General features: G+C 41.5%; 1 protein-coding gene across 1 annotated transcript in view; it reads right to left on the bottom strand.

Annotated features, from left to right (window-relative positions):
• Nucleotides 1-16,164, bottom strand: part of SPAG16 (sperm associated antigen 16) — an 832,484-nt gene extending 816,320 nt beyond the window's left edge. The window contains exons 1-3 of the mRNA XM_040986437.1: nt 15,942-16,164; nt 11,416-11,499; nt 9,354-9,533 (exon numbers count right to left, since the gene is read on the bottom strand). Coding sequence (XP_040842371.1) covers nt 9,354-9,533; nt 11,416-11,499; nt 15,942-16,164 — 487 coding nt within the window. The remainder of the gene's footprint in view (nt 1-9,353; nt 9,534-11,415; nt 11,500-15,941) is intronic.
• Between the last annotated feature and the right edge of the window lie 6,104 nt (nt 16,165-22,268).

Here is a 22,268-nt window from a genome sequence, read left to right as displayed (position 1 = left end):
TTTTACAGAGTGATCTAAAACAGAAATGCCTCCCAGGGCTTAGCAAATCATCCAAATTTCAGCTACTGGCATAAAGATAAAAATTGAGCACAATTTCCTCCAAAACTCTTCCCAAAAATCTCCCTGAGGCTTCTGTTGCCAGAGAGCCTCTCTCAGCTTTTTAAGGAAAAAAAGCTCTATCTCCTAAGTGTAAGAGTAGCAATTCTCAATGTGTGTTCCAGCCACTAATGAAGTGCATTTCAATAAGTCAGTATTTTTCACATTTCTAAAAAAAAAAATTGTTAATAAAAAGAGAACAGATTTTAGGTATTCCATGTGTACAGCTCAAGGGCATAAGTCACACTTCCCTCACTCTCCTGCTTCTCCTTTATGCCCCCCCCCTTTCCCTCTCGTCAACAGGATTTACAGGGTCGTGATTTTAATCCACCATGTCTTCACAGATTTAATTTGCCACTAATCATAATATTCAACAAGAAAAATGCAAAAAGACCACTTTCCCTGGAATAAAAACATAGACCGTGAACAACAATCCTATCCCCAAGTGACTGTTTCTTTCCAATGCATTTTTGTGTCTTCTAAAGTAAAACAATTATACTTATATAATTGAAATACAAAGGGAGTCCCATGCTCACTGGCAATGAAATCCTAGTGAGGAGGGAATGTGACAGGTCATCCAAAGAGGACTGGATTCCAGACCCTCTCAAAAAAGATTTCTACATTCAGCCAAATTTGTGGTGATTTAGTAAACACAGCAAACCTAACCAGAATTCATTATTCTCAAAATATTTGAAAATAAAAACCTAATCACAAAATTTGAAATATGAATTATCACGAGGTAGTTGCTTAACTCATGGTCCTGCAGTTCATGAAACTGCAGTAAGTACTCATTTGCATCTCTGATAGTCCAATTTTAAAATCTGGGTTAATCCTAGTATATTTCTATTAGATTTTTAAATAAATGTGTTAGTCAAAACAATATGTGGCATGGAAAAACATCACAAAATGTACTTAAGGAAGGAAACGGATATATGTAATACCACCCTAAAATGAAAATTAAAGGTTGGATTTTTAGAAAATAATATTTTATTTCATTTACTTTAAAATATATTTGCTTTGGTGCTGACACAATGTCTGAGTTGGCTAATCCTCTGACTTCAAGCTCCAGCATCTTATGTGGGCACCAATTTATGTCCCCACTGTTTTGCTTCCCATTCAGCTCCCTGCCTACAGACTGAGAGAGCAGTAGAGATGGCCCAAAGCCTTAAGACCCTGCACCCACATGGGAGAACTGGAGGAAGCCCTTGGCTCTTGGCCTTATGGAGCTCAGCTCCAGCCATTGCGGCCATTTGGGCAGTGAACTAGCAGATGGAAGAACTTTCTGTCTCTCCTGCGTTCTGTAAATCTTCCTTTCCTATAAAAATTAAAATTATATAGATTTGCTTTCAAACTAACACAGCCATATATATGTACAGCAAAAATAATAATGCTTTTACTATAGTAATGTTACTATTCTCACTGCCAGAAAATATCTCATAATTGTAGTAACTTGACAAAATTTATCATTTGCCCAAATCATTGCTAATTAAAATGAACCAGTGAAGAAAAAGAGGACAGAAATTATTCAACAATTTTTCTGCTAGGAAATCTCCATCTGTAAATTTCAAAATATACCTTCTTTCATTCTGCATCCATTTCATTTATCAAGTACTTTTCTTAACCTCTATCGTTCAACCATTTCTACATTAATCTTCGTGTTATTAAGTAAAGCAATAAAACATCTGAGATGAAACTATCTAACAGTTTCTGATAAGTTGTTGAATATCCCAATATAGTCCATATGTGGGATATACTGCAGTCAAGCTGCCAAAAATACTAAAAGAAGGTCATGGTGACAGCTAACTTCAAAGTGACTTTTCGATGTGATGGTCCTCCAAAGAAAACAGACTGTTATCCACCAAGGCTATGGAATCATTGCAACTGGAGTACCACGCGTGATCAATTACAATTTATTTATAAGAAATTCATGTTTTTGACTTAGAACAAAAAAAAATTTCAGTTGAATTTATTTCCACACCAAAAGCAGAGTAAATCTAAATTCCAAGTCAGAACTTACCTTTGCTCAATGAATCACAGTAAGATCCTTCTCATATATTTCAAATAACAAGCTTGGAAAGGAAAGAAAAAGATGGAAATAAAAGGAGGGTAAAACTAAAACTAAGAGACAGAAGTTAATTAGTGCTGATTCGAAAATATTAGTTGCTACTAAAATATTAAAGACCATACAACAAAATATTAACTAAAAATTTTAACTATAAATTTAAAATATACCAAACAAAGAAATATTTTAGGAAACATTTCAAAAAACCAACCAATGTAAAGCTCTGGTTATTTAGAGCTGTGCTTAATTTACCATTTAGATAATCAGATTTGACAGGAATATGACATTTCATCTCTTAACATTGAAAAGCAAAACACTGAAATATGATCATTCCTAAAATGTACACCACATTTCTCCAAATCCATAAATAAAGGGCCCCTTGAGTATTTTAGGTCTCCTGAGGACAATGCACATCATTAGTTTCAACATATGCTGTCTCAGTTCCTGTAAATCACAAGTTTGTAGGATGTTTGGTCTCTTCTAAGTATCTCTGGCGTTTGTGCTATGTGCTCTAACTCATATAGCTGTTTCAACAACGTGATTCCCTCCATTGTGGATAAACTACTGCCTCTTGCATATTTACACCATCTGCAGCTTTATTCCAAAGTTTATTTTGTTACTTCTTGTCTGCAGAAACCATGTTGTAATTGTGCATAAAAGGAACCAACAAGTATCTGCTGAAAGAAGACCAAATGAAACAAGATGCCATTCAGACAGACAACATTGCTTTGGCAGGCAGCTTCTTGACTTAGCTCTCTTACTCAGGGTAGAATTCCAAAGGCATGAAATGTGATCATTTGGAGGTATCAGAAAAATAATATATTTAAGTTCAATTTTGCAGCATAAATACATGAGTGTATATATTTTATAATTTTTATAATTTATATATAATTATACATATATATATATAAAGATCATTAAGAACAAGTTGTGGATGTTTAATACCTCCTGCAGGTTTACAAAAAGAAAATAAAATGGTAAAATTATCTTGGTTAAAATTGTTACAACTTGTTCACTTCCTAAAAAGGGAGATCAAATGCAAGCCCTCAGACACATCTGATGACTTTTTCAAATATTTGAAAACCTCACTATCATTTACACCTGTAAACTACAAAGATGAGCCTTCTGAACCTGTTCCTTGTAGAGGCAGCCTGATGCACAGATCAATGTGTCAGTTCACAGCAGAGAAAAAAATGAAATCAATAAAATTCTATCTAGGTCTTTGTTCATCTTATCATCATACATAATTTTTAATGCACAAAACAATAATTTTAATACATGTTAACTGTCACTTGCTACACAAAGACTTCCAGAAAATTGTTGGTCCTACAAAACTGAGTGCATTAAATTTACTTTATCAAGGGAGATTATGATGCTGACAGATTTACCATTAGAGCAAAGGTAGGGGTTACGGAACAATATTTGGAGAGTTTCAGAGTCTGTATTTCAGAGATGACCTAATTAGAATTGGCACAGTTATGGTCCTGACAGATGAAGACTAGAAGGATATAAGTCTTAAGGACTTGGTTTACTAATGCTCTGATAGGTGAGGTATTCATTCATGTGAGAAAATTGTGTTTCGATTGGGAGATTTTAATTTTCCCAAAGAACAAACTGTTTTCCCAGAAAAGGAGAAAGTGTAGTGCTTGAAGTTTTTTGAAGCAATCAAGATGTTTACTGCTTTGGAGTTTGATTTAAAATGACCTGGCTCAAGGTGAGATATGTTGCCCTCAGTAGTCTCAGATTATTTTCTGAAATTTGACTTGACCTCAAAAAATCACTTCATCAGTTAGCTTCTGGCTTTTCTCATTAGCTAAATGAAGCTCGAGTTCTTTCTAGCAACCAGAACATCTTGAACCCTTCATCAGTCAGCTTTTACTATCAAAACGGGGCCTTAAAAACCACTTCAAAGCTTTGCGAAACAGTAAGATTTTCTTTTTTGTGTATGCACGAAGAAGTCATCGAAGGTCAGCTGATCTAAGTTACACTCAGCTAGTCTTGAGTAGCTACCTAGTTTTGAGTTTACTCCAAGAATTGTCCATGCTTTCCAGAATTTTTTTAAGATTTATTTTCCTTAAGAAATCAGATTTACAGAGAGAAGGAGACACAGAAGGAGATTCCATCCACTGGTTCACTCCCCAAGGGACCACAACAGCTGAGGCTGAGCCAATCTGAAGCCAGGAACCAGGAGCCTTCTTCTGGGTCTCCAATGCAGGTGCAGGGTTCCAAGGCCTTGGACCATGCTCTACTGCCCTCCCAGGCCACAAGCAAGGAGCTGGAAAGGATGTGGAGCAGCGGGACCATGAACCCGCATTCACATGGGATCCCAGTGCAGGTAAGGTGAGGACTCTAACCACTAGGCTACCCCACTGGGCCTGTTTCTCACATTTCTTAGACAAGAGGCTACATGAGGTATGTTCATTGGCAAAGAGGTAGAGCAGTAGAGGCCAACCAACCACCAAGGTATATTCCACACCTCCACATGCACCACATCCATTAATATGCCCACTATCCTAGCTAAACTCAGAAATCATACTGAAAGATTAACCTAAATAGATAGTTTAAAACTCAATCAATGTCATGAGACCATATCTGAAGCACTGAAAAACTGGCCCTAGTAATTCGATATACCATGCCTTTTGTAACATATTAAATTTCAACTTTAACCAGCCTCAGAGATATAAAAAATTTGTCTAGTGCAATATATTTTGACAGATAAGAAAGCCACTGTGGAGACACAGGTAAATTTTTAAATGACTAAAATGAACCTGTTTTCCCCTACATCATTGATTATATCATTTTCCCTAGCAGGATCTGGCCTGTTATGTGTAGAATCCAATGGGGGGGAAAAAAACCCAAAACTGGCCTTGGGCCCATCACAAACAAAATAGAAAATACTGAAATTCTAATTTTATGTAAAAACTGTCAGCTTGTAACGAACATTTAAGAATCTTACAGAATCTTGTCTCTTAGGAGATAAGTAGTATTCCTTGATTACTAAGCAGCCACCAAAGAACTCTGACTGTTCAAATGAGATTGTTTCTTCTTTATCACCAAGCTTTCAATTTGTATTTCCAAAACCGATCTTTTTCTGAAATGAGACTCACTAGTTTTCTCATATAATTACTGTAACAATGTGTACAAGGTAAATTATAAATTGCAGAGTAATTTAAGGTAATTAACAACTCAAAATTATTGAAGCAGTCATAATTTTTCAAAGACACTTGTGAAACAAATTTGCCCACAAGTTCAAATATAATCACTAAAATAATGTGGTGTCAATGATCATACCCACAGCCTTCTTGTGGTCAAAGTGTAATTCATCTCTGTGTAACTCATCTCTGACTATTGAGATAATATTAATCCATTCATTTTATGTAATGAACAGGTCATAAGAAGAGTTACGAGGATAAGGAAGAGTATTGAGATGCCATCTCATATGAAGAAAACATTCATAGACCAGCACTATTGCACAACGTGTTAACTCTGACTTCCCACATCAAAAAAGACTGGTTCCAGTCCCAGCTGCTCTTTTCCTGGCGTAGTTTCCTGGTAATGGACCAAGGAAGGGAGTGGTTGATGGCCACAGCTTAGACTCTTTTCGCCCTTTCATTAGGGAGCGAGGCGGAATTCCTGCTTTGTGCCTTCAGCCTGGCCCAACCTTAGCAGTTCTGGCCATTTGTGGAATAAACCAGACGATGGAAGATAACTCCATTTGTGCTCTACTCTTCCAATAAATAAAACACAATTCTATAGGTTAAAGATGACTGCATAATCAAAAGGTGCATTGATACCAATCACAGAATGATAGTACAAAAACTAAAGGAAAAACAAACATGTTCCCAAAACACTGATTAAGAAAAACCTTCGGTGGGCGACTGAACAGAACAGAGACTCCAGGGGCAACTAGAAGAGGACACGCGTGCTGGGGCCAACTGTGCAGCCTGCCATCACTGCATCTACGCATCACCATGTCAGAAAAACACCATATCGCGAAGACAGGATGCAAAGTTGCCACAGCTCTTGCTACCAGCAGCTTTAGGAGATGGAGAATCCCATACCCTCGCTGATTTGAGTCTATCCTGGGAGCTGACACAAGACTGAATAACTACTTTGTTCTCTAAAGGAAGCCATGTTGTCTCACTTCCTCCCTTGACCAAAGTACCACATTCAGTTTCACGTAGAATTTTTGCTACTGAACTATGCCCTGATTCAAAGGACAACCCAATAGTTTGACTGCTACCGAGGGCTGTCAGAGACAGGGCATTGTACAATATGAAGAGCAGGCATTCTGCATCCTTTAACTAGAGTTCTGCCCATAGGGCCGAGAGGTAAAAACAAACAAACAAACAAACAAAAAACCAGGCTGTGGCATTCTCCCCAGTCACAGGGGGCCAAGGGACAGAGCCAGTGCTCTGGATTGAAAGTAGAGCTGGAGGCACTCCACCAAGACGATATTGGCTAACACTCTGGACCCCTGTCTCACCAACAAATGATGATCAGTGCTCCCATGGGAGTGTATCAGTTCCGGAATAAGTCTCGGCCTACCTGGCCTACGTGAAAGCCCATGCTCCCGGCTGGAGCCTCTGTGGATGCCTAGAGGCCCACAACCGTGGCCTAAGCAGATGGTGGGGGCCGGGCGGCGTGTATAGTACCTGGTGCACTCCCGACCCCATCTACCCTTCCTGGGCTGGAGCCCCAGGTGCACCTCCCTCCCCCAGCTTTCCTATCCTGCCCTGTGAAAAACAACTCCAGGATATGGGCCGGGTACACAGCGCCTCCTTGAAGGAATACACAACCTTTAAGCTGATTGGCTGGACTTGCACTGGTATTCCCCTCCACAGCCTATGTAAGTCTGTGCTTGATTTCCAATAAACCAGCTCGCCCATCAGACTTGTCTCTGGTGATTCACTGCGCAGAGCACCACGGCCCTAGCCCAAGGCGCAGGCCAGTGGTCTTCTGGCTGAAACTTGCCACACTTCCAGGTCCTACCCAGCATGCACCCCAGAGTTAAAACCCAAGCCGTAAGCACTCCATCAAGCTCTAGAGGTACATTTCCAGGAATAATGCCTTAAATTAAAAAAAAATCCATCCTCCAGAAAAGATACAAACAAGAGCCTCCCCAGCTACACAAAAATCAATGCAAAAACAGGAAACATGAACAAAGGCAATATGAATTCCTAAAAGAGACAAAATAATAATGCCTTGATATTAGAACATGAAGAAGGAGAAATTGACTAAATGCCTGAATGGAATGCAAGACAATGACTGTAAGGCTTCTAAAACATACATTAAATAAAATTCTCTATCTCAGAGTGAGAGGAAGGCAGGAATGCAAGCAGGGAGGCAGGCAGGAAGGAAAGTCTGAAACAAAGCAGCATACAGGATCTGTGGAGTACCAGCAAGCAACCAAGCAAATGACAAGTCAAGATTCCCTGATGGCATGGAGAACAAAACTAGGCTAGTCCATGAAATCATACCCGAAAACTCCCGCAGTTTGAAGAAAGATAGAGACATTCAAATATCAGAAGTACACAGAATCCCAAATATTCATGATCAAAACAGATCCTCACCATGACACATTATAGTCAAGCTTTCTAAGACAAAACAGAAAAAGAATAATCCTAAAATCTACAAGTCAAAAAAGCTGTATTACTTCTAAAATAATTCACATTTGATTGACTGCAGATTTCTCAAAGGAAACACTATAGGCAAGGAGAAAATGGAGAGGTTTAGTCCAAAATCTAAAAGAAGGACTTCCAACTCAAAGAAACTTTATCCAGTGAAATTCTCATTCATACATAAAGGTGAAATAAAAACCTTTCAACACTAGCAGAAGTTGGGAAAACAAAATGTGTTAATACCTGGACGGGCTTTAAAAGAGACAGACAGAGAGAGAGAGAGAGAGAGAGAGAGAGAGAGAGAGAGAGAGAAACACAATGTGAATGATGAAGGAATGTGAGTGAAGGCGGACTCTCCTACTAAATGAAAGAAGAAGATTTAAGACAAACAACAGAAACATTTATGAAAAACAATAAGACCTGACCCAGAAGCAGACAAAGAAACTTTGTTTGCAGATACCATGATCTTTTTTTTAAGGGTTGATATTTTTATTGAAAGATCAGATTTACAGAGAAGGAGATACAGAGAGAAAGATCCTCCAGCCACTAATTCACTCCTCCAGTGGCTGCAACAGCCAGAGCTGACCCAGTCAGGAGCCAGGAGCTTCTTCCTGGTCTCCCACACCAGCAAAGAGCCCCAAGGCCTTGGGCCATCCTCCACTGCTTTCCAAGGCCACAAGCAGGGAGCTGGAAGGGAAGTGTAACAGCAGGGACACGAACCAGTGCCCACATGGGTTCCTGGTGCATACAAGACGAAGAGTTCTCAGCCATTAAGCTACTATGCCGGGCCCAGATGCCATGATCTTTTATACCAGAAGACTAATTAGGTAACTATTAGAGTTCATAACAGAATTTAGCAGAGCTGCATATTATAGAATCAATGAGCAAAAATCAATTGCATTATTATTATAGACCAACAATGTCCGACTCAGAAAGAACTTGAAGAATCAGAACTGGTCAAAAATAGCTACAAAAAATCAAAATACATTGAGATATATTTAACAAAGGATATGAAAGATCCTGACATGGAAAATTATAAAATAATAATGAAAGAAATAGAAGAGACAAGATATGGGAAAAAATCTTTCATTTTCAAGAATTGGAAGAACTATTAACACTAAAATGCCCATACTAACCAAAATAATCCAGATTTAACATGATTCCAATCAAAAAAGCAAGTTCATTCTTTGCAGACCTTAAAAAAAATCCTGAACACATAGAAAGAAAGACAGAGACCCCAAAAATCCAAAGCAAAGCAATTGCAAGCAATAAAAAGAACCTGGAGACATCACAAGGCCAGATTTCAGGGACTAGTGTAGGGCTCTTACAATTAAGCAGCATGGTGCTGGCACACAAGCGCGCGCGCACACACACACACACACACACACACACACACACACAAGTGGACATGCAGACCAACTGATCAGAACAGAAAACAGGTCTGACTACAACAGACTCATCATTGGCAGGTGAGGTAAAATCACTCCCTGGAGAAAGGCCAGTCTCTTCAACAAATGCTGCTGGACAATCAGATTTACACAGGCACAATTTTGAAACAAGACCTCCCAGCTTACACTCTTCACAAGCTTCAGCGCCCAGTGGATCATGTAGCTCAATTTGCGATCCAACGCCATTACACCAACAGAGAAAAACATAAGGGAAACACTGCAAGGCACTGGCCCAGGCAAAGACTTGCTGCAGAAGACCACAGAAGTACAAATACAGCAACAATGGACGCATGAGGTCACATCGAACTAAGGAGCAAAAGAAATTAACAAAGTGATGAGATAACAGAAAATATTTGCAAATTAGGCATCTGAAAAAGGAGTAATATCCAGAATATAGAATCTCAAGAAATTCAACAACCATGAAACAAATTACTCTGTGTAAGAAATGGATATGAAGGCATTTTTCAGAGGATGAAATACAAATGGCCAACAAGCACAAGAAAAATTACTCGGGCTCACTGGCCATCAGGGAAGTCCAAATGAAAACCACAATGAGTTATCACCTCACTATCGTTGGAATGCTATTATCCAAAAATCAAAATATAGCACATGCTGTCAAGGCTGTAGGAAAAAAAAGGTCACCCTAATACACTCTTGGTGGGAAAACAATGGTGTGGAAATTTCCAGAAAACTGAAAATAGACCTACCATACGACCCAGCACTCCCACTCTTGAGAATAGTATCAAAGAAAATGAAATCAGAACATGAATTATCTCTCTTCCATGCTTACAGCAGCTCAATTCACAACAACAAAGATATGGAGCTAATCCACATGTCAATCGACTGGAGAAAATGCTCAAAGAAAATGGAATATATACATGCTAAACTATCACTCAGCCATGAAAACAAATGAACTTCTGACATCTGCAACAAAATAGATGCAACTAGAAATCATTATGCTAAGTGGAATGAGGAAGATCCAGAAGGACAAATATCCCAAGATTTTTCTTGAAAATCAGTATATACGGAGATTATAAAATTGTGTGGATGCCATATTACTTGGTCTTTACTTATAAATATTGCTTCAGTGACTATATGATATTGATGACCATACTTTTTTTCCCCCAATATTAGGATAATTGTCATGAGTCCCTCACTCTGATACCAACATCACACTTTTCAGGAAACACAACCAGTCACATATATAGAGGAGAGACAGAGAGGAAGATCTTTCATCCACTGATTCACTCCCCAGTTGACCGCAACAGCCGGAGCTGCACCTATCTGAAGCCGGGAGCCAGGAGCTCTTCTGAGTCCTCCAAGTGGGTGCAGGGTCCCAAGGCCTTGGGCTTTCCTTGACTGCTTTCCCAGGCCACAAGCCGGGAGCTGGATGGGAATAAGGTGCTGGGATTACAACCAATGCCCACACATGAACTTGGCATATTCAAGGCAGGACTTTAGCTGCTAGGCCCGTGTGCCGGGCTAACTGCAAAATAATTTAATAGAAACAATAAATGTTTTTTCTAGAAAAATTACTCTCAAGCTAAATTTTTATTCCAAAATCTACAAGTCATTAACTCTAGAAAACAATTTTGTCAAAATCCTTATAATGTACTAGAATTTTCTCCCATTCCTGTCTAAAATTTACTCATATGTGGCAAGAGATGTGTATTGATGACTTTGTGTTCCTTTCACTATTTAAAATCACATAATATTTGCGTCAAATTTTAATACTACTAACAATGAACTTTCCTCATGTTTATTGGAGAGCAGTCTGAGAATATGGATACACCCTGGAAGACTCTGTGGATGCAACATAAGCCATACACACAGACAAAATACGTGTGGAATATAGACAAAGTAAGGCCTATTAAATCAGAGGGTAGAAACGAACCTCTGGGCGGAGGGAGTGTGGGCAGACATGCTCAAACGGTACCCGCTCTGAGGTTGTAAGTTCAGGACACTGTCACGTGCGCTGTGGTGACTATGACAAATAAGAATGTAACTTAGGAAGAGATCTTCAGCATTCTTGATGCACATTAAACACAGATCCCTGCATGGGGTAATGATTTATTGAATACCTTGACTGTGGCACTCATTTAAAGTGTATATCAATACCCCATGCATGGCAGATCACCCCGGGACCTGCCTGCTGAGCCCAGGTGGGCGGTCTAGGAACATGGCACACCGTATGCCCTGACGATGGACTTGGCAACAAGGTGAAAAGGTAGAGCTTGTATTTTTAGATCAATGTGTCCTATGATGCTACGAACTGAAACAATACATGAAGGAAAATAAGAAAAAGACGGAAACATATGCTGGCCTATGGGAAGCCCTGCTGCCAATCTAACCAGGAAAACATGCGCCAAGTCCTTTCTCTTGGCTGGCTGCTCTGAATGGCGAAGCTCCGAAGAAGCTCGGCACTCAGGACAGATCCAAGGATGCAACAGTAACTATTTTTTTTTAAAGATTTATTTTGTTTTCAGTACAAAGTCAGATATACAGAGAGGAGGAAAGACAGAAAAGATCTTCCGTCCAATGATTTACTCCCCAAGTGAGCGCAACAAGTGCTGTGCGAATTCAGAGCCAAGAGCCAGGAACTTCTTCCAGGTCTCCCAAGCGGGTGCAGGGTCCCAAGGCTTTGGGCCATCCTTGACTGCTTTCCCAGGCCACAAGCAGGGAGCCGGACAGGAAGTGGAGCTGCCAGGATTAGAACTGGTGCGTTCTAAGGCAAGGACTTTAGCCACTAGGCCACCACGCTGGGCCCTGCAGCATTAACTATTGCAAACATTCCCATGTTTGATCTTTTTTTTTTTTTTTTTTAGTGGGAAGCACAAGATAAAGAATTTATGGGAATGTTTGTCACAATCTGTGGCAACACGAAAGGCAAAGAAAGTCACAGTATACCAAGCTGTAAGATTGAAATAAACTTTTCTGACATATTAATAAGTATCAATTTAAAAATGTTTGAGAATAATCTAAATAACCTACCCCTCTATTAAAATAATTTAAAAATCTCATCATGAAAAGCTATCAAAGAATAGACAGTTAAAAGTGTAGGCTAGAAGGAGCTTTAAAAGCAGCTAATTAATAAAAATAGTGTTTTTTTAGTTTAGTGATACTGATATTTTCTATCTTTTCAAAAATTGTGATTTACTAAAATATTTTATCATTCAAAGCACTTATTAAACTTTATGCCTGGTTTTCTTTTTTTTTTTTAAGATTTATTTTTATTATTTTTTCATTGGAAAGGCGGATATACAGAGAGGAGAGACAGAGAGGAAGATCTTCCGTCCGATGATTCACTCCCCAAGTGAGCGCAACGGGCCGATACTATGCAGATCCGAAGCCAGGAGCCTCTTCCGGGTCTCCCACGCGGGTGCAGGTTCCCAAAGCTTTGGGCTGTCCTCGACTGCTTTCCCGGGCCACAGGCAGGGAGCTGGAAGGGAAGCGGGGCTGCCGGGATTAGAACCGGCGCCCATATGGGATCCCGGGCGTGCAAGGCGAGGACCTTTAGCCACTTGTGCCACCGCGCCGGGCCCTATGCCTGGTTTTCTAAATCTTTTTTCATTTTCCTAATGAGGAAGCCCAAAAGGATTTAAATTTTCAGTCTTGTGAAATCGGTCTCTCAAGTGAAGCAAACACGTAATACCGACATGATAACAGAGAAGGGCAACACCGGGGTGCAGTGGGTTTGGCTGCTAGTTGCAACAGCAGCTGTAAAGATGTAAATGTTAAGTGTTCCAGCTGCCCCTTTCTCTCAGAGCTTCTCACTTCATGTTGGACCAGGAGTGGTCTCCCACACCCAACTGAAGGCCCATATTCCCACTGGATGAGATGCCGACGGGCAGAGGCAAACACCAGTGCCCATTCTAAACTTGCATGTTTTAAAAAGAAAGCCTAAGAGTAAAGTATTTAGGGAAATGAAGAGCGTGATTATTTTACTTAGCTTCTTCCCTGCCTTGCAGCTCAGAGATTCCGAGTAAGAAAGGGGAGAAGAGAACCAAAAGGGAGGTAGCGAAAGAACAGCAGTCCCTTGAATGACAAGCCTTGGGTCTTGCTCTCTGATAGAACAGCTGGTCGACAAGGCCGCAGGGGAGGAGGGAGTGAGGCTGATGAGCAGAAGGGCTCGCTGTTGGTCCTGCGTTCCTGCAAACGCTGGCCTCACAGGGGCTGCACATGCGACAGAGCAAGAAACCAGAGACAGCTGTGTGAGGGGCAAGGTCCAGTTGGACAAGCTCAAGAAACCTTTCCATTGTCCCAGGGTTTAAATCAAATTCATGACAGAAGTAAGGGAGAGAAAAATCCCAAATTTAGTCCAGTTTACACCTTAAATACCCACAGGAAATACATTTTTTAAAATTATTTATTGTAAAGGCAGATCAGATTGACAGAGAGGAAAGACAAAAATGTGCCACCCACTGGTTGACTTCCCAAGCAGCTGCTACAGCTGGAGCTGAGCCGCTCCCAATCCAATGCAGGTGCAGGGTCCCAAGGCTTAGGGCCATCCTCTACTGCTTTCCCAAACCATAAGCAGGGCGCTGGATTGGAAGTAGAGCAGCCCGGACATGAACCGGCACCCATGTAGGATCCCAGTGCTTAAGAATTGATGAGTTAGGGCCCAGCGCGGTGGCGCAAGTGGTTAAAGGTCCTCGCCTTGCACGCCCGGGATCCCATATGGGCGCCGGTTCTAATCCCGGCAGCCCCGCTTCCCTTCCAGCTCCCTGCCTGTGGCCTGGGAAAGCAGTCGAGGACGGCCCAAAGCTTTGGGACCCTGCACCCGCGTGGGAGACCCGGAAGAGGCTCCTGGCTTCGGATCGGCATAGCATCGGCCGTTGCGCTCACTTGGGGAGTGAATCATCGGACGGAAGATCTTCCTCTCTGTCTCTCCTCTCTGTATATCCGCCTTTCCAATAAAAAAAATAATAATAATTAAAAAAAAAAAATAAAAAAAAAAAGAATTGATGAGTTAGTCATTGAGCCATTGTGCCAGGCCCACCTGTGGCTAAAATTGCCTGAATATAAGATCACTTTTTCGAAGCTTAGTTTCATGGTTACCTGCATGAATCTTTGCTTCTGAAAAATGCATATGATGCAAAAATACATATTATACATATTTTTCTGTATTCTCAATATTTTTTATCCTGTTGATATCTCAAATTAAAAACAAATGTAACCCAGTAACAAAAATCTCAAGGTATTTTTGAAAGAAATTCATATTAGCAAGCAGAACAAAATAATATATTTGGGGGAGAACTTCTTGGTCCCTACAGAAGGCAAAAAAAGAATCATTAAGCTGCTTAAAAGACGGACTGATTAGGCAGCCGTTGGCAGATTAAACTTTGAAGAGCAAATTGTGAGACTTATCAGAGGGTTGACTAACCTGTTTAAATCTTGACTGAATAATCTGATGAGCACACACAAGCGTGGGTAAAACGCACAACCTGAGACGTCATGGTGCGCTGGGCGAAATAAGATCATTCCTCAAGGGTCGGGGCTGTGGAACAGCCAGATAAGCCGCTGCTTAGAACGCCTGGTTGCCAGAGCAGAATGCCTAATGCCCAGTCCTCCACATTGCCAAGTCAGCTTCCTACCGAAGAGCCTAGGAAACCACTTCGGTGCGTGCCACTCCAAAGAGAATCCCCAATGCTGTTCCTGGTTGCTGGCCCAATCCTACCTGTTGGGAACACTTAGGAAATAAGTCAGCAGCTGGACAATTTCTTTCATTTTCTCTCTCTCCTTCTCTCTCTCCTTCTCTCTCTCTCTCTCTTTCTCTCCCCCTCTCTTTTCTTTCCTGTAGGCAAATGAATAAATCCTTATTAAAAAAAAAATAATCCTGGGCCCGGCGCAATGGCCTAATGTCTAAATCCTTACCTTGCATGAGCTGCGATCCCATACAGACACTGGTTCATGTCTCTGCTGCTCCACTTCCCGTTTAGCTCCCTGCTGTGGCCTGGAAAAGTGGTAGAGAATGACCCAAAGCCTGGGGACTTTATACCTATGAGGGAAACCCCAAGGAAGCTCCTGGCTTCGGACTGGCTCAGCTCTGGCTGCTGTGGCCACTTGGCGTGTGTAGCAGTGGATGGAAGATCTCCTTCTCTCTACAGATCTTCTTTTCCAATAAAAAAAGATAAGTCTTTAAGAAAAAATAGTAACACTCCTTGACCCCAAGAAAAATACGTGGACCTTTCTAGTGTGACTTAGAGTGCAACATCTAGAACTTTCACAGAAATAAAGCATATGATACATTTTTCTTCTACTTAGATTTTTCTGGTCATATTAGTTCTTAAGCTTTAAAACTGCTGGAAATGACATTTAAATATGCATAATTCTATTGTATAATATTTCAAGGTATTATACAAAGTAGTCAGTATGCAAGGTATTAAACGTGAAATCTTCAAAAATAAACAGTCACCATTTTGAGGATATTTCCTGAAACACCTTGAAATGCTTATGTGAAAAATGAAGATAAACATTACTACTTCATTAGAATATTACCAGGGAGAACCATGGTTAAAAACATGCTCAAAAGCTGTGAAAGTTGTTTGATTAACACCCCCACGCACAAAGGCCTTGTTTTATGGAGTCTAAGGAAAACGAGAGCGCACGTGCTTGAGTGTGATGGATTCAAACCAAACTGAAGCAGAAATTGGAGATGACTTGGTCTCAATAGCCCTAATTACCAAGAAGGCTGAGAAATCCAGCACAAGTTACGGATGGTTTGGCCTCTGATGGCAGTTGGCAACTCGGTCCCGATTCGGGGATGTCTGCAGGGACCCTCCGCGTGGCAGGGAACCAGCTGCTTGAGCCACCACTGCGGTGTTCCAGGGGATGCAGGAGCAGAAACTGAATCAGAGCCAGAGCCGCCGTTAAAGCCCAGGCCTCCCCCGCGCAGGGCGCAGCCGTCCTGACGTCCACGCCAGGGCACACTGCTCATGCCCTCGAGATCAATATACCTTTGCAATAACTGAATGACAACCCTCGCATGTTGAAAAAATTCTCACGCACATACACATGTGTATAAGTGTGTTTCTATGCACATTATTCAGCCATTTTCTGAGTTAGATAAAATCCTAAAGCAAACACAACCAAACAAGAAACCTACCTGCCTGGCTTCCAAACTGTCCTGACATCAAAGCTCACGCTCGCGATCGCCTATAAAAATCGTAGCAGGGCGAACTGGATCCCTGAGACAAACAAGGTGAAAATTCCAAGATGGCAAACCTGATCTTTTCAGCTGGACTAAAATTTTTTAAATGGAAAAGAATTGGCATGCTTCGGTGTTTCTATGGAAAGAAAACATTAGCAAGAAATTTTAGAAAAATGCTTAGAAATCCAGTTGCGTCTATCAGTAACGGCTACCTTTCCAGGGCACGGATCCATGCGTGAGTGACGGCTGACTCCTTGCTGTGTGGGCCAAAGAAGCGGTGCGTTCCTAGCCGGGGAGAGTACTACATTTATTTTTGTTGTCCTTGCTAGCATTGTTCGGTTTGTTTTATTGTAAAAGCAGCAGTGAGGGGGTTTGGGACTGACGAAATAGTTGATGTGAGACAAGTTAAACAACCTGTAAGACACGGAGGAAGCAGGTTGAAGCCAGCCTTTATGCTCACCCACGTGCCACACGTGCAAGGCTCTTGAAGATAATACATATCAAACACGGGCAGGGAGCCCCACTCCCCTTATCAGGGAGCCAGAGATCTTTTTGCTCAGCTTTGTTCATCCAAGACTTTGTTCTGTTGCGCTAGCAAAAGCACTGGAAATCACTTCACAAAAAAACATTAGACATGAAAGAACTTCGGGCTACTGGAAGATAACAGTTAATAGTAGAAAAATGGACATTTCCGCCTTCTCAACAAAAGTGGGGAAAAAAAAAAAACCCTTGATGTCATTTCAAATTAATATAGAGCTCCAAGATTGATTCCTGGGTAATAGTCCTGCATAAAATGAAAACGCATGCTTCAAGCCAGCTCAGGCCACTGACTCAGCACAGGGGTGAGATAGGACAATGGCGCCATCTACTGTCCACATGCGGTATCGCCGATTCAAACAGCCTGAATAGGTTTTCTTTCATCCAAATACTAGGATAGAAATCCTAAAAGAACAAGATACATGCGTTTTTTTTTTCTAAAATATTTGCAAGACAGTGGAGAGACACCACTTGCTTAAACTTACCAGTTATTTTTTGTGAGTACTTACTTATTATGCAAAACACTGTTAGGATAACAGAAAAAAATAAATTGAAACTATACCTTAAAAAGTCGTAGTAAAGATTTCATGGATAATTTTGGACTCATTGTCCCCTCTTCCTAGATCTTTTCTTCCATTAGTTTCTCAACAGCTTTGTAAATCTAATTAGCAATGAAATTTCCCTTGCTAAACTTAGATAATCTGTTTTGCGGGACAATTGTGCAAAGCAAGATAGTAAAAAGCTCATATGGACGTGTTTATGATGGTACTGTATTGCTGTTAAACATCACCGTGTGAGTTCCAACTGGTAACTGTGGGTCCATTAACTACTTTATATGTTAACCGTCCTACTGAAGAGACAAAGTTTGATGTCTCGAAGTGGATTCCAGATAAAATTCTAATTCAAAGGCAGACATATTAATCACCTTTGCTATGAAAATCATAAAAGCCTCAGAGATGTACATTTTGGCAAAAACTAAATAGATCTATAAAAAAAACAATAGGCCTTATTCAAGGCATACTTTCTGACAATGCATTAAAGTGAGTCGTAAGTGTTTGGGGAATGTCCACATGCCATGGAGGACATGGGGAGGGATTGGGGGAATCCCAGAGCCTGTGAAACTGTGTCATAAAATGAAATAAAAAGTGGGCCCAGCGCGGTGGCGCAGTGGTTAAGGTCCTCGCCTTGCACGCTCGGGATCCCATATGGGCGCTGGTTCTATCCCGGCAGCCCCGCTTCCCTTCCAGCTCCCTGCCTGTGGCCCGGGAAAGCAGTTGAGGACAGCCCAAAGCTTTGGGACCCTGCACCCGCGTGAGAGACCCGGAAGAGGCTCCTGGCTTCGGATTGGCATATTATCGGCCGTTGTGCTCACTTGGGGAGTGAATCATCAGATGGAAGAGTTTCCTCTCTGTCTCTCCTCTCTGTATATCCGCCTTTCCAATAAAAAAATTAAAAAAAAAAAAGAAACAAAAAGAAAAAAATACTTGAAGAACATTTTTGCACCAATATTAACTGCTCTTTTAATTTCACTTATCTCAGCTTTTGGAGGTATGCTAATGCATGCTTGATGACTCTATTGCTGTGTGAGTTTTAAAGTGGGCAGCTGGTAACAAGACTGACAGGTTGCCTTTAAGTTTGCTATGAAGCATTTGAGTCATGAATACTGTGACATATATTTTAGGACACAGGGCATTTTTAAAAAATTAATTGTATTGCATTACGTGACACAGTGTTATAGGCACTGGGATTTCCCCCACCCCTCCCCGAACCCTCTCTCCATGGTGGATTTCTCCACCTTGCTGCATTACCACAGTTGAAATTCAGTTGAGGTTCTTCATTGGAAGTATTTACCAATCACAAAGTCCAGCGTCTTATTATCCTAGTGGGTTCAACGATTTCTTGGTGCGACCATCTCTGGTCTGAAGGTAAAGCCGGCAAAGTATTGTCCCAATCAATTAAAAGCCCCAACATAACATCAACAACAATTTACAGCATTATGGTGTTAATTGACATGGTATTGATTAACCAATATGTTAATAGGAAAATGCAGGCTCTTAACTGCATCCAACACAGGGTATTTTTGAGGACGTTGGCTTGCCATGTGACAGTCCCATGACTGGACAGCCAACTTCCCTCTCCTTTGCATCTGGAAAACAGCGGACAATTGGTGACCACGGCTCTGATCTCTCTCTGTCCCAGAGAATGTTTTAGCTAATAAAACTCCATGAACTGAGTATCCACATCGCAGGTGACTCTGTAAGGACTGAACTCATTAAGCCCCATGAACTAGACACTCGCATGTCCACCTTACGGATTAGGCAATGGATGTACAGAAGTTTTCATCAACTTACCTGTGATGTTCCTTCAGATATGTGCTTACCATCTGACCCAATTTCGGTACTTCCTCAAGTGCGATGAGACGTACAGTCACACACACATCACAAGCCCACAGCCAAGCTCCTTACATATTCCAGTCCTCTGTGTCAGGAGCTGGCCAAGGTAAGCACAGTGAGAAATGATTATTACAAAAGTGAAGCGAGTTTCTCGCTGTCGTCCAGCAGAGCTGGAACAGGATGAGGGGAGCAGCACTCAGTGCCTGGACGTGTGGCTGGCATGTGAAGGAGGGTTTACAGGGGTACCTAGGAGTTCTGGTTCTCCATCGAGTTCACTCCAGGTTTTCCTTTCAGAGACCCTGAATTCCATTCCATTTCTCTCTGTCGCCTCCAACCCCATCATGAAGCATTACCCAGGAATTCCACAGTTGTGAAGATAGAAATTCATTCTCTTTAGATCCCTTTAAAATGTGCCCCCTCTTTCCCCACCCCCCACCAGTCACAGAGTCAACTTAGGCTCACGCACTGGCCAACAGCAGGTCTCTTTAGTATCCCATCTCCCTGTTCACATTTTTGTTCCTTCAAAGTATCTCCTGTGGACACATGTATCTGTTCAGAACTACAATAGAAGTTAGGGCGCTCTCTTATTTTGTTTTTTTGCTTCTTATTCAGCTTTTCTTTTCCACTGCAAAGCTGTGTGTGATTTACTATGTGTGCATTCTCCAGTTGCGAGCCCCGACACAACTGCCAGCTTGTTTAAAGAGAATCTCATTTCAACACAATCAAATGCACACAGCAGGCTACGTTTGAACAATGGATCAAATCGGTCTCTGATCAACTAATGACTTTTATCCTCAGTGGGTACTACCTGGTCCACCCTCAAAAATGATGGGAAGGTAGGCCTCAAAACTTGGCAACAAATAAATATCCTAGTGAGGAAAAGAGGTGATAAAGACTCTAATGAAACAAGAAATGGAATGAACAGCATCTTCCGAGCTGTGCTGGATGAATGATGACGTGCACAGAGGGAATGGGACTAAGCACAGAGAGGGAGTGATCCCAACTGTGAGGTCTACCAGGGAAATAGAGAGAGACAGAGAGAGAGAGAGCTTCCATTGGGTGGATCACTCCTCAAAAGGTCCCCATGGCCTGTGTGCTGGACCAGGCAAAGCCAGGAGTTTGGAATTCCACCAGGTTCTCACATGTGAATGGCAAGAATCTAAAGACTGGGCTGTCTTCTGCTGCCTTCCCAGGTGCATTGACATCGACCTGGATATGAAGCTGAGCAGTCGGTACCAGAAGGGCGCCCTAATAACGCCAGTGTTGCAAATTGTGTCCTAACCAGCTGTGCCACAACATTGGCCCGACACAAAATATGACTTCTGCAGTTACCAGTTCTCTCTCTCTCTCTTTCTCTCTCTCAGAAATCTGGAGCCTTGTTTAGGAGCCTGATCCAAAAAAGTAACCAACATCCATGCAACAAATTCTACAACAGTCATAAAACAGCTGCAGCCAGAAACCTTCGCTTTAAACTACAGCAATATGAACTACATTGGTGTCATCACTGAAGATTTCAAGTATTTTTAAGTTCCTGAGGCACAGACCAACCTCAAAGTGAATGCCGACTAAATCTCCATAAATAGAAACACATGAGCTTGTATGAGTTAACAAATGGAAAACAATGAGATGCAGACAGAGACAAAGGATGCATGTAGCGGAGGGCTTCAAGGTCTCTGAGATTTTCCAAGATCTGCCACAGGGAAGTGGTTCCTGGCAAGTTCTGTCCAGTACTGACACTTCTGGCCGACTGCAGAGATGAGGGGTAGGGGCAAAAGTTGTTTCTGGAATAGGAAAACTGGCAACCGCATAGCTTTAGGGCACAGCCTAACAGCCGTGCTGGGCCTCACTCGCAGCCATCTTCTGCCGGAGAGCCACACATTCAGGAGGACCCGTATTAGAAAATCAGAAGTCATGCTTGCTGTGGGAGCCCCTGCTGCCCTGACGCCCCCCACTTGGGGAGACCTTGATTCCTGACATGACCAGACAGCGACAGGGCCAGGAAAGAGGGGCAGCTCTGTGCACACCAAACTGCACATTGGAGCTTAGCAAATGCCTTTTTGTGTGGGGTTTCAGCACTCTCTTCCTCAAACTAAGGCTCACGGTTAGGCTACCACTTGGGAGGCATCCTACATTGCCTGCCTTCAAGTCCTCTTTCTGCTCTCCCATCCAATTCCTGCAATGCACACTCTAGGAGGCCACCAGCGAGGAAGCAAACTCTGCCTTCCTTGCTGTCCATGTGGGAAGCCTGGGGAGAGCTCCTGCTTCCTGTGGTTACCTGATCCAGCCCTGGCTGCCGCAGGCACTCGAGGGCTAGCCGACCGAAAACGACTGAAAATCTCTCCTTGCGTCTGTCTGTCCCTCTATCAGTCAAACACATATTAAGTAAACAGGTATTATGCTTATTGGATAAAATGTCACCGGTATTTTTTAATGTTTGCATTTAGAATCCTCTTATTACAAAATTAAGTTGTGAAAAATAATTCACTATTTCAGATGCAAAACCAGCAAAATACTCTACAGTTCCCCAAATTTGGAAAGCTAACAAACATGATTTAAACGTTCGTTAGCCTTCAGCATATTCTAACTCTGAATTTCAGAAATTTAGAGAGAAAAGTGAGTAAAATCTATTTTGAATAATTCATAGTCATACAAACATAAATATTACCTTTTTTCTGGCAAAACGAACTTTTAAAAAAGAAAATAAATTAGGTGTTAGAAATACATTTAAAATTAGACACTGAAAATGTTGCATGAATGCATTTTAAAATATGCTTAAGTAATCACTTGATTGCAATAGTCAGGCACTTAAATCAGAAAATTCAAGGAACGTCTCTACAGGAAAATATTTTCCAAAGAAAGAAAAACCTTACTGTAGTGCGGGTACGCATAAATTATTTTTATGGCCAAGAAAACATCCTTTACTACCAATATATGTTATGGATAGTAACATTTATTTCTGGA

This window comes from Ochotona curzoniae, unplaced genomic scaffold (genome assembly GCF_017591425.1).
Source record: "Ochotona curzoniae isolate NIBS_2020 unplaced genomic scaffold, NIBS_Ocur_1.0 contig_4514, whole genome shotgun sequence".
Taxonomy (NCBI): Eukaryota; Metazoa; Chordata; class Mammalia; order Lagomorpha; family Ochotonidae; genus Ochotona; species Ochotona curzoniae.
This window is presented reverse-complemented; position numbering and strand designations above follow the sequence as displayed.